Here is a 13,080-nt window from a genome sequence, read left to right on the forward strand (position 1 = left end):
CCTCAGGACCTTCTATCACTGTGCCATTGAGAGCATCCTCACTGGATGCATCACCACCTGGTATGGCAACAGCACCGCCTACAACTGCAAAGCTCTCCAGCGAGTAGTGCGGTGCTCTGAACGGATAATTGGAGGTGAGCTTCCCTCCCTCCAAGACATCTACAGGAAGCGGTGCCTGAGGAAAGCGGGGAGGATCATCAAGGACTCCAGTCACCCCAGCCATAAACTGTTCAGACTACTTCCATCAGGAAGGAGGTTCTGCAGCATCCGGTCCCGTACCAGCAGACTGAGAGACAGCTTCTTCCACCAGGCCATCAGACTGCTGAACACGTCATAGACACCTCAGCTTCACTACTGGAACTTCAACATTATGCACTCCACACTGTATATAAATGCCACTTGTTTTGCACATATTCAACTCTGTATATTTTATATATTTTATTATTATTATTATTATTATTATTATTATTTTTTACTATTTAATTTGTAAAAATGTGTATACACACACACACACACACACACACGTAGGAAAATATTTAGTATACACATCCAGAAATGCATACACTATTATATATTGTACATATATTTATTAGTTTCAGGTTGGCCATTCTTGTATTTTGCTCGTTTGTGTTGTTGTGTTTGCACATCTCTGTTGCTTGTGGGGCTCGCACACAAGAATTTCACTCGCATGTGCTGTGCCAGTGTGCCTGCACATGTGATGTGACAATAAAAGTGATTTGATTTGATTTGATTTGAGAGTGTCTATTCTGTCAATTTCAAGTGCTTTGCGTGAAATTTCAACTGGGAACGAAAATAGATCTACTAATGGAAAATGACAAAATAAATATTATTACAACAAATGATTTGAATGTAGAAATAATGGTCATCATTTAACTTTGTTACAGACATAAAGAACTTGGAGTATTTCTAAAAGGAAGCACGCTGGTATGGTGTTTGCATGTCCGGCTTCCTCACCGAGCACGAGAATGGATTTATTTAGTATTGTTGTTAGCACTGTGGCTTCACAGCACGAAAGTCCTACGGTTCAGAGCATACTGAGGTGTTTCTGTATGCAGTCTGCATGTTCTCTCTGCATACTCTGGTTTCCTCCCACAGTCCAAAAACATGCATGAACAGACCACAGGTGTGAATATTCGAGTGTCTCTCCGCGTCAGCCCTGTGACAGATGGGTAACCTGTCCAGTGTTCTCCCTATGACATCTGGATTGTATGTAAACACAGAAAACAGGATGTGTCTGCAGGTTTGGGACTGAGCTCACCCGAAGCACAGCGCGCTCTGGGACATGGCGATGCTTCTGTTACATATGCACAACACAGAACATTTACTTTCTTACACAACAGCTCGACAAGTGGAACAAACTCTGTTTGAATCTGTGTGAAAAGAAAAATCATGACAGACGGTGCACAGGAGTGAAAACGGGAGAATAAACAGCCTTACCTTCAGTCGCTTTATGAAACTCTTCACTGAGCGTCGTAGTTATATTGTTCCAGAAGGTGTAGAGGATATCAGGTTGACTATCCTGTTGGTAAAACAAAGGAATACTGATTATCTGACACTCGACCACGTCGCCCTGATTAACCAGCGCCCTACAAAAACCTTTTTTTTCCACGTTACAGGAGCGCTTGTTTCCCCTCCATCACAGTTTTTCATGTGATAACAGTAAACCCACCGCACGCCCATTCTACTCACAGAGAAAATCTCTGTGTGACACTTTCCCACGTTTGACGGGTTAAACTCACACCTGCATCGACACACAGGAACTACAATCAAAACTCGTATGAAACATGAACTTGCAGACACATACACACATCAACACACATACGGTAACCTGATTGTGGAAAGTGCTTTAATTATTTCATGGAACCGGGCATGTTCCTGTGTATTGTTCTCAGTGCTCTATTAGAGAAGCATGCTGCAGGTCTGTTGGGCATGCCTCTGACCTCCCACTTTCCCCACTGTCTGCACATCTGTCTTTGTTGGTTTCTGTATTTCTAATTAACAAAAGTTACTTTGAAGTTGGAATTTAGAGACAAGTTTCAATTCAGTTTTTTTCAAATTGAATTAAGTTTTATTTATAACAACAGTGACCTCAAAATGCATTATATTGTAAGCTAAAGAGCCCCCACTGCTTTTATGAGCAAGAACTTGATGAAAGTGGGGAGGAAAAACTCCCTTCAGCGTAACCAGAGGAGGGAGGGTCAGCTGGGTATGAGGGGAGGCAGACAGGACAAAAGTCACTCTCTGAAAGATCCAGATCCATAAAAACTTAATGCGTTCCAGTATTAGCGTCACAATCCGTCACAAAAATAAGGATTTAATCTGCTTCTCAGTAACGTAGAGCCATTCATGGATAGAGCCTGCTCAGTGCTCAGTGAGGACATGCTCAGCAATCTTGGCAGTACAGACAAGTTTTACAGTTCATGCTTATTTTGCCAAAGCAACACTTTGTTAACTCTGGGTTGGTGGATATGCTCCAAGTTTCCAAGCTGTAAATCCAATGTATGTGAATGTTATTTAGAAAGCACAGTCCTTGTATGAGTGGGTGTGAATATTGTATGTAAAGCCCTTTTAGTGTTCAGGTAGAGTACAAAGAACCGGTCTGTGTTTTATTTACCGTGAAAATTCAGGCTTGACTGTGAGTGGCTGATTGCTGGTGTCTGTTCATCTCCTGCTTACAGTATCCTGAACTTATCATCTGATTTTTACAGCCAGAGTTTTAACACTGTGGTTTGGAAATGAAAAGACACGGCAAAAGGTTACAGGGCTGGTAAAGAGTACTGGCAAGGACTGGCTCATCTCTGGGAGTGGGTTCATATCTGGCTGTTGCATTCTCTATTGCAGAATCCACTCGTAGTTACAGTAACTTCATATATTACTGACATATGATTATTAATATATTATTATGATTTTAGGTGAATGACACTGACCAAGTGTGGAGAACTAAACAGAGTTTCATCAGCTCAGTTGTTCAGGTCAGCCACATGTTTGTCACACAGAGATTTTCTCTGTAAGTAGAATGGGCGTGTGGTGAGTTTACTATTATCACATGAAAAACTGTGATGGAGGGGAAAACAAGCGCTCCTGTAACGTGGAAGAACAAACAGGTTTTTGCATAATTGTGTGTAACTGTGCATGAAAAAGCCCCAGAAATGTAACAACTACTTCAGAATCAGCGAGGTGTTATTCAGCTACACTCCTGAGTACATGATGCAAAATAACATCTTCCTCATAATAATTTACAGCTGATTCTGTCACATTTACATGTCTGAATTAGTGTTCAGAACTTTGACTGTACCTTCAACATATTTTCATGTAATGCTTTCAGAGCTGCTGACAGCCAGTCCATTCTTACATGTATACTTGTGTCCATAACAGTGAAGCTGATGGTGCTGCTGCACTGCTGAGGAGACTTGCATTTAGACATGTCATTAGGTCCCAAACTCACACCTCCATCTCTGGGTAATTGGTGAGAGCTTTGTTTCCATAGTAACATTCTCCTGCTTTCATTTCTACAACTCGGTTTCTGTGGAGGCAGGCAAACGAACTCGTGCTGCTGGCCGCTGTGTGAGAACGTGTTTGCACCCGTACTGATGTTTGTCACACTTGAATGTTTCAGATGATCAAACAAATGTAAATGTTAGACAAAGACAACACCAATAAACACATAATGCAGCTTCTAAATGAAGGTGATTATTATTAAACCTGCATGGCCCCCCGGTTATAAAATGAATTAACTGTGGTGTGTCACAGTTTGATTTCTTCAGCCACACACAGGCCTGATTACTGCCACACCTGTTCTCAATCAACAGATACCTTAAATAGGACCAGCCTGACCAAAAGTATTTGTACTCTGTTACTTTACACCTCTGGGAAAATGGAGCCATGAATTCTGCCGTCGACCAAAACATCCTGAAGGAAAGTGTCCCAACATCTGATTGTGACCTCAAGCTGAAGCACGCTTGTGTTCTGCAACAATGATCCAAACCACAGCAGTGAGTCGTCCTCTGATTGGCTTAAGAAAAACCAAATGAAGACTGGTCAAATCCTGAGTTGAATCCAACTGAGACGCTGGTGCAGGACCTTAAAAACACGGTTGATGCTCAAAAACCCTCCAATGTGGCTGAATTACAACAATTCTGCAAATATGAGTGGACCCAGATTCCTCCACAGAGCTGTAAAGACTCACTGCCAGTTATTGCAGACGCTGAGGGGGCCCACCAGGGGGCCATCACTTTTACACGTGCAGATTTTTCACCTTAATAATAATCACCTTCATTTAGAAACTGCATTTTGTGTGTTATCTTTGTCTAACATTTACAGTTTGATCTGAAACATTTAAGTGTGACAAACATCAGGACGGGGCCAAACTCTTTCTCTCAACACTGTATAAACAAATCAAATGGGCTTGATCTCAAATTTGAACATTGTTCCGGTTTTTTAAACACCTCTTTGGGACTCGTGCTTCCTTTGCGAGTGGGACACCAGGGGAACAGAATACTGAAAGTAATTATAAAAATATAATTTACTGAGGTCTGCAGCAAGTATTTTATTTCCATTTGGACCAACTGACATGTAAAGTCTCCTGGTTATTCTGCATGTGACTTTTGCTTGAGTATTATTACTGGGTTTCACTAATGAAACACCAGAGTAGCAGTATAGCTCACCCACCTTGATGATCTCATCAATGAAGCACACGTGAGTGACGGGGTCTCTCTTCTTCATCAGGACTTTCTGCAGGTGCTGTACCTGAAACGACACACAACAAAGATGGCCTCGTACTTAATTCATCAGCCACGCTGGCAGCTGTGCTGTTTTATTTAACGCTCGGGCTTCAGTGTGTATATGTATATGTACTTGTCTGGATGCAGCACATATCTGGTCCATCAGTTTCTCCAGGTTGGTCCACAGACCAGCACGGAAAGCAGCTGTGTTGCCTGGTGTTGGTAGCACTGCTCTGCCAGGAGCGCCTAGAGGAACATCAACCACAAATCATTTCCACCAACAAAGCAGCTTCCTAATTAGATTTTCTCCAGGTTTACTCAACATGTGTCAACGATTTCTTACAAATATAGTCTCATAAAGATTGCAGATTTTAACAAATTTAGTGTGAAATACTGCAGTATATACGCTGGGGACTAGTTTCAGTAATGGAATAATACTGACATACAGTTTTTAATAGTCTTGTGGAGTTCAGTGGCACAGAGGACCGAGATAAGTATTTGCTCATTTGCCATCAAACACATGAGCAACATTCTTAAACCACAGAGTTTAGTACAATGTGCCCTTTGCAGTTACAAAAGCTTCGACTCTACCTGCTTTCCATGAGGTTTGGAAGTGTGTCTGTGGTGTTTGTGGGAATTTCTGGCCATCTTAGCAGCACATTGGTGAGGTCAGACTGTAACCCCCCCCCCCCCACAAACTTGGCACAGCGCAGTGAGACAAGCATCATTCTCCTGGCAGCTGCCAAACCCAGACTGGTCCATGTGGAGAAGCGCAACTCGTCACTCCATAGCTTCGCCACACCACTGCTTCCAACACATCGCTTTGGTGATGTAATGCTTGGATCCAAACAGCTTCTGAAGCTCTGTACACACCGAGTTAATCTGAAGGCCCCATGAAGTTTGGAGGTCTATAGCGACTAACTCTGCAGAAAGTTGGGACCTCTGTGCGCGATGCGCCTCAGCATCCGCTGACCCCGCTCTGTGACTGTACACAGCAGAGGTCCTGTCATTCCCAGTCACTTTGTTGGAATACCGCTAACAGCTGACTATGGAATATTTGGTAGTAAGGAAATATCACAATAGGTGGCATCCCATTACAGTACCAATCTGGAATTCACCAAGTGACCCATTCTTTCACAAATGTTGGCAGAAGCAGTCTGCATCACAAACACCTTCATTTAGAAACTGCATTTTGTGTTTACTTGTGTTATCTTTGTCCAATATTCAAATTGATCTGAAACATTTATGTGCGACAAAGGGGGTAAACACTTGTTCACACCACTGTTTTTCAAACCAACTCATGAAATAGATCCAATTATTAAATGTTCTTCTGTTTGATCATTACAAATTAGAACAATGCACTCAGTGGGCAAACCTTTCTGAAGCACAGTCTTCTTCAGGCTTACCTCTGGGGTTAGCTGGCTGTGTCAGGCCTTTGATGTCAAGAGCACTAGTGATGTTGTCCTGTATGGTGGTCTGGTAACCCCCAACCACATGGCTGATGGTTTCTCTGAGATTACCCAGATTATAGAAGACCTGAAGGGCTGTGCCAACCTGGGTTGGGTTCTGATTATCAAAAGAAAGAGAGGGGGGGGGGGTGAAAATGAATGAGGCGTCGATATCAGCATCTGTTTGGTGACCGCTTTAAAAGCGGTCACCAAACAGCTTAATCTCACAGAACGAAGCAGCTGCAGGTCCACTGCTACATTCATTTAGATTTAGCTTAATTCACACAAGAACAAAAAACATTTGATGGAGAGAAAAGTAACATTATTGTTTTTGTCAGTGTCAGTTATCTTCTATAAAAGCCTTTCTGATAGCATTAATAAGGTCGCTAAAAATGTTTTGGCTAACTTGACCTGCATTACACTTCTTAGCTTTGTTAGCGTCTTTGTTAGGCATATCTACTGTAACACTTGATAAATCCCCGCCCTGCAAACAAGCACACTCACACACAGACACGCGTTGTGAGTCTGTGACTCAGTGCTCGAGTGTTGAATGAATCGGTATCCCGTCTAATCTCCAAGCACGTGCCATGCTAATTCCCATTATGGACACAGTAATCAAAGAAAACATCAGAAGCACTTAGATACAACGTAGCAAGTTAATATGACTGCTACATAAAGCGGAAACTGTCCTCGGCCTCTACTGTGTGCATTCATGGATGTCGATCGCCTCTGTAGGGCAGCACTATCTCTTCAGGATTATATGAGTGCCACGTCTCTCTCATGAAATGTGCCAGGGGGTAAACTTGCCACAGTCTTGTCGTCACAACAACGTTGCCAGAAAACAACCAGAAATACTACAGAAGTACTGGCTGCTGTTCATTAAGAAACATCCTAGTCATTTTTTAATTTCTTCAAACATGTTCGTCAGAGATGTTGAGGAGTTGGTAAGTCTGAACAAACCTGGCTAGCTGCTCTCCTGTATTTCCAGTCTTTATGGTAAGCTAAGCTAACCTGTCCTGATAGCAACCCCAAGAAACAGACAGCCCCCTATCAGCAAGCACTTGGTGACAGTGGGAAGGAAAAACTTCCTTTTAATAGGAAGAAACCTCCAGAAGAGCCAGACTCAGGGATGGGCGGGCATCTGAGAGTTATACCAGGGAGCCAAGGTTTCTTTCTCAGAGGAGTCACAGTATTCAGAGTCATATGCAGTAAAAGTATTCAGAAGGTAACCGACCTCTTTGAAAGTAGTGCGTCGGCACATGGTACCGAAGAAGATAACAGAGAAGGAATTATGTGTCTTTATTTAGTCACAGTTAGGGACATCTACTGTAATGAAATGTACTCCCAACTGCTGTGTTATCCATTATTATACATTTAAATTAAATATTATTAATGATCAGGGAAAAGAGGGTTTTCAAGGAATACTGTGACATGTTTAGTTTCTATGCTGTATGTCAAACCAAGAACCATCCTGAGAGCTGGGTTAACAATCACAGACAGCATTTCTAGAAGCAGTCAGCAGCTGCAGGGTTTCCCCGTCGGTGACGATTTTATCTTTGTGGTTTTATCAGGCAGTTTTCTCTGGTTTGCAGCCAATGGTGTGAAGTTGCAAAAATGAGAGTTAGCACCTTAGAGTCAGAAAGGGCTGAGTTCCAATTCAGGAATGGGCAGCTGCCCCACAGGAGCAGTGGAGTATCTCTGGGTCCTATGCGCTAGGAAAGGTAGAGTGAAGTCGGACACTGGCAGACAGTCGGTGCAGTGTCGGCAGTGATGCGGATACTGCAGCAGTCAGCGGTGATGAAGAGAGAGCAAGCTAAGCCGATGATTTCTAAGCTAATCTGTGTTCCTATGAAACAGTGAAAGCACCAACGGTGCTACGTTTACATTTAGAAACCTTAACGTTAGAGTCTGACAGGACATCAGACGAACCCTAACAGCGCTCTTCAGTGATGTTCATGAAAACAGAGTTACCCATAATATTAACATTATAGACTTTAGCCACTGTTTGTTTTTTTTAGATAAAGAAGAGCAGTGTGGGTTTTTTTGTTGTTGTGTTTTTTTACGTGGGTCAGTGGAGCTCCCACTCACCAGATGGGCTACAGGGTATCTGCTAGCAAAAATCAGAGGACTGAGGTGAATCTCCCACACAGCCTAGCCAGCACGTCCAAGCTTACATAACATTCACAACAAGCAACTGTGTAAGAAGCTGTCACTGTGTGTCCATACAGTACATACAGTATGTGTGATGTGTGCGTTTTTCATATGTGTACACACACACACACACAGCAGTGGTCAGGATAAAAATACTTCTCCTGTGGGTGGAATACACCAGGGGGACAGAGGTGTGTGTGTGTGTGTGTGTGTGTGTGTGTGTGTGTGTGTGTGTTTTTCTATTTCTGGAGGAACGGCTTATTGTCTCGATGCAGACATAGACGTTCACAGGAACCTTACAGTCACAGTCTCCTACTAATCTCCACTCTGTCAGCAGCTGCAGACACTCCTCAGCATCTCTTTGGGTTCACACACCTAAACATGAAATAGCTCTAATGTTGTTATTTCTTCATCACCATAAATGAACTCTTCTTTCGTAGATGTTTCATTATCAAATATTGCAAAAAAAATGTATAACCTCTCCCATAACTGCTGTTTTTAAAGGATCACAAACGTATGATGCTATTTTGTGTTTAACATTTTCACTGCTGCTTGGTGAGAAGTATGTCACACTCTAACATGCACGCTACTCACAACAGCAGCATCTAAAAGCCGTCACATGGAAACACGGTACAGCTCTCACTGTGACTGCCAGCGACCTCCAGAAACCATTTGCCAACTGGTTTCAGAATAGCCACAACCAGTTAGTGGTTGCCAGGTGAAGACCGACTGGTCTCTCAGCCTGATAAGTCACTGACATTCTCCCTTAGGAGACTTAAATCTCAGGCAGCACACCGGGTCTCAGACAGCGCAGTACAGGTAGAAAACAAAAGAACGGAAATTTTCTACCTGGATTTCCATTCCTTGCTCCAGCAACCGCTTGGCCTGGTTCTCCACCTCGAGCCTGGCTCTGCTGATCAACAGCAAGTCGTTCTCGATCACCTCGATGCCACTCAGATCCACACCCTGCGACAGATAGTCTGGAGAAAGCACACAGGAGAATATTGAACGTGGATCTGTCAAAAGTTATTAAAGAGCAAAGCCTGAACTTTACCATCAACATGAGTCAGAATCTGCAATTTAAAACAGACACAAAGTATCTGACTGTTGATCCCGGACAGTCCCATACAGAGCACACAAGCATACAAACAATCTTTCCATTTAGAAACGGTCTCTATTTATTTTTTTGAATGCAATGTTGGACTTGCTGGGATAGGCTCCTCCCCCCTGTGACAGATGGATGTTTCCAGTACACGGCTATGTTTTGATAGATCGAGAGGACAGAAAAATAAAAGGACATCAGCTGTTGAATATGAGAAGAGAGGCGGAAAGAGTGACCGGGACTGATAACAACCCATTTCAGAGATGCTATTTGTCTAGAGAGAGAGAGAGAGAGAGAGAGAGACAGTGTTTACAGGCAGGTGGCAGGATGAGGCACAGAGGACGAGGGAGTTGGACAGGAGCCACCTTCGAGTCAAACCGATCTGTTTGAAGCCTCAGACCCAGTGCGATGGTTTCCGTGATGAAACAGATGAGCTCCATGTCTCTTTGCCTCCTTCTAGGTTTGTGTTTAACAATGAAACTGGGTCTTTTCTGACTCGTGTCTAAATATGCACAGATAATGCAGGCCATGATGTGCTAGACCCAAAAGGAAAAATTTGACTTTTGTACACACGTGGTGAATTCATTCAGCGTATGAAATAGAGAACAAAGAGATAACAGTAAGAGCTACTCTATCACACCACGCATGGCAGGCCCAACTACACCCAATGAGCCTTCACTGCGGTTACTTCCGCATATTTGAGTGGTTTTACACCAGATGCCGTCCCTGATGCAATCCCATTATGATTCCCATCTCCACCCAGAAAAGAACCTGGGATCTTTGGCTTGTTAGGTGGATGTGTCAACCACTACAGTAGCCACTCTAATGGGACAGTGTTACACTTGCTTAGATGACCTTTGCAGAAAACAAGAGTCATGTGGATCTTCAGTAACGCACAAATGGCCTGGGATCTGTGGGATTTTTTTAAAGCACACAACTATTTGCATTGTTTACACACAGGACCAAGTGATGCATGGAGTAGACCAGTGATACTGAATGGAATAAGACCTAGAGGAACCATAGAGGAGACAACAGGGCTGCAGAGCTGGAGCTGCTGCAGTTCAAAGGGAACATAAGAACACGGTCACCCAGAGGCAGAACAATGAGAGCAGTATTACGCGCTTCATGGAAACGTAGCGTTTCCCAGACCACATTGCAGCAGTACCTGGCTTCTGTTTGGCCACACAGAGCTCCTCTGACTCGTTATCATTCCCAAAAAATTCATTAATACCTCCCTGTCAAAGCTGCCAAATCCTTAAATGACATTAAATATAGTTTGATTTTGCTCTGGACCCACGCGTCAGCCACAGAGACTATTTGGTTAGATGTGCAAGTGTGTCAGGAGAGACCACTGAAATATGCCTCTCGCTTTACAGTGTTTCTCATACACACCAGAAATGGCACTGGGTGAATGTCAAACATCACGCTGTTATGACCAAGTGTCATATACTGGACGCTCGGTAATCACAGCAGCTTGGAAACACACCTCAAACTTCTCAGTTTCAAAGGGGCTTTAATTTCATGAGATGCTTCACCTCCCATCTGAGAAGGTGATGATGAAACGTCTTCAGGAACCTTAAAGAAGTCCAGACCCTTTTCTTTCCAAGCTCCTTAGACCACGATGACCTTCTGACTGAGAACGTACGGTTACAGTGTAACCTCGGTTCTCTTAGTGAGAGACTCTCTCTCCACACCGTTACATATGTAACGGTGTGGAGAGAGAGTCTTGATATGCTAGAGAACCTTTAAATTTCAAGCTGAAATAATCCGTTTCTATGCAGATGTTTCAGCTAATTAGCAAAGTTTTTATGAGCCCATACTCATGGTCCTCCTGATAAGCAAACAAACAAGATCGAATAAAAGAAACCTTTATCAGGTCAGCTCACATCTGCACTAAAAGACAAAGGGAAGCATTGAAATAGAAATAAAACTGAGAAATGGATCCATTTGTTACTGTGAAACGTCAAACATACCAAACAAAAACAGGAGACAAAATGACTTTCTTCAAGCTGAACTTAGAAAGATTCTCTGACAAATACTTTGTTGATAAAAGGGGAGATGTGTTGTAACACAAAGCAGACAGCTCTGCAGGAAGTTTTATTTTTAGCTTTCAAGAAGAAGAATGCCTGAAACATCTTTGTAAACACAGCACGTAAAGAAGCACAGAGACTGTGCAGCTGCTGAGCTCAAGGCTATCACAACTAGTCCTTCTGTTTGTCCATTTGCTTAAAGGCACAATGTCAATGATCTCTAATCTTTGGGTATTAGCTCTCCCTCATACATCCTAAGCATTTCAAATAAATACATAATAAAACCAAAGAAATTCATTACCCGTGAAATTAATCTGAATAGGTTTGCACTTAAAGAACCGTATATTTGGCTGGTGGGTGTTCTCATATAAACACACAAGATAAAAAGCTGTTCTTAACAATAATAATAATAAAAAAGCAACTGGGGGTGTTCATGAGGATGAGCGAGATGGGGAGACAGTTCAAAGATATACCTCTATACTCATCAAAATATTCTTGTTTTCACACAAAACTAGGATGTTTGGATGTTATTTAGTGCTTACCTGCTTCCTCTGCAGTTTCAAAGATGGAGCGAGCTCTGAAGTTGTTCAGGGATGACTGTTGGATTTGTGTGTGAAGTATTTGTGCACCGGCATTATTTGTAAACCAAATGTGTGAAGCTTGGACTCTTGGCAATAAAAATGAGACTCTCCCTCTGAAGCCTAACGTCAGTGTCTGTTAATATGGCATTTGTCACACAAAGTTGGTTGTGTATTCCTGAAAACACACTTTTGCTTTCAATGTGCACGTCTGTTTGAAATAGTGGAGACGACGTGTCACTACATTTATGAGCTCTGCCGTGCTTAGAGCAGCATAAGAGTTTAAACTGAGCAGAAATGTTTGTGTTCGGTCTCCTTCCTGTTTTCTCTCACATTTCATGTAAATTGTCATCAGAGAAAAAGCCTGTATTCAGTTCCTCTTCATAACCCCGGGGTCGGCCATCTCTCTCCTGCTAAACACCTGATGTGGCTGAGAACAGGTGGACTGCAGAGACCATCATCCCTGTTACATTTCTTGAATAAACAGATGAAGAGCAGCAGCCAGATGTAGTGAAAAATCATGTTCACCCTACACAAAACAGACACGGTCCTGATCTGAATTCTGATCCAACGTGTCGGGGTTGGCTTTGTCTGGTGGTGCTGTTGTTGCCATGCCAATGACAAGTAGCTCTAATTAGTGCACTCGCGAGCTACGCCGCAGATACGCACGGTGAGCAATAAGGGCAACACCGCAGCTCCTTGAATGGTAGCCAGATCGGGACAATTAAGCATGCAGCATCGGGCAGGTGCTTTGCAAACACAAACACCGGAGGAGTGGCCAAAGTCCTGACAGGAAAGATGCTGTCGTTGGTATCGTCATGGCCACTGCTTTAATGAGGGCAAACAAACTTATGGGGAGATGGTGCAGAAGAAAAGGGAAACAAACAATGACTCCTGCATGCTGGAAACTTATTACAAGCAGCTCAAAACACATATACAGTACAGGAAGAAACAAAGCATGAGAGCGGGAAAAACATTAGGAGAACGTCTGCTTTGTAAACCCAATTAGTTAAGCGCAAAAGAGCAAAA

At 42.9% G+C, this 13,080-nt stretch overlaps 1 protein-coding gene across 1 annotated transcript in view; it reads right to left on the reverse strand.

Moving 5' to 3' along the window:
• The window catches only part of cog5 (component of oligomeric golgi complex 5), a 79,733-nt gene that overhangs the window by 19,378 nt on the left and 47,275 nt on the right, over positions 1-13,080 (reverse strand). The window contains exons 7-11 of the mRNA XM_085252575.1: positions 9,191-9,321; positions 6,149-6,308; positions 4,876-4,988; positions 4,690-4,767; positions 1,459-1,540 (exon numbers count right to left, since the gene is read on the reverse strand). Coding sequence (XP_085108701.1) covers positions 1,459-1,540; positions 4,690-4,767; positions 4,876-4,988; positions 6,149-6,308; positions 9,191-9,321 — 564 coding nt within the window. The remainder of the gene's footprint in view (positions 1-1,458; positions 1,541-4,689; positions 4,768-4,875; positions 4,989-6,148; positions 6,309-9,190; positions 9,322-13,080) is intronic.

The sequence above is a fragment of the Mchenga conophoros genome, linkage group LG17 (assembly GCF_057382185.1).
Source record: "Mchenga conophoros isolate Kocher_MC1m ecotype Shallow Benthic linkage group LG17, M_conophoros_male_GT1.1, whole genome shotgun sequence".
Taxonomy (NCBI): Eukaryota; Metazoa; Chordata; class Actinopteri; order Cichliformes; family Cichlidae; genus Mchenga; species Mchenga conophoros.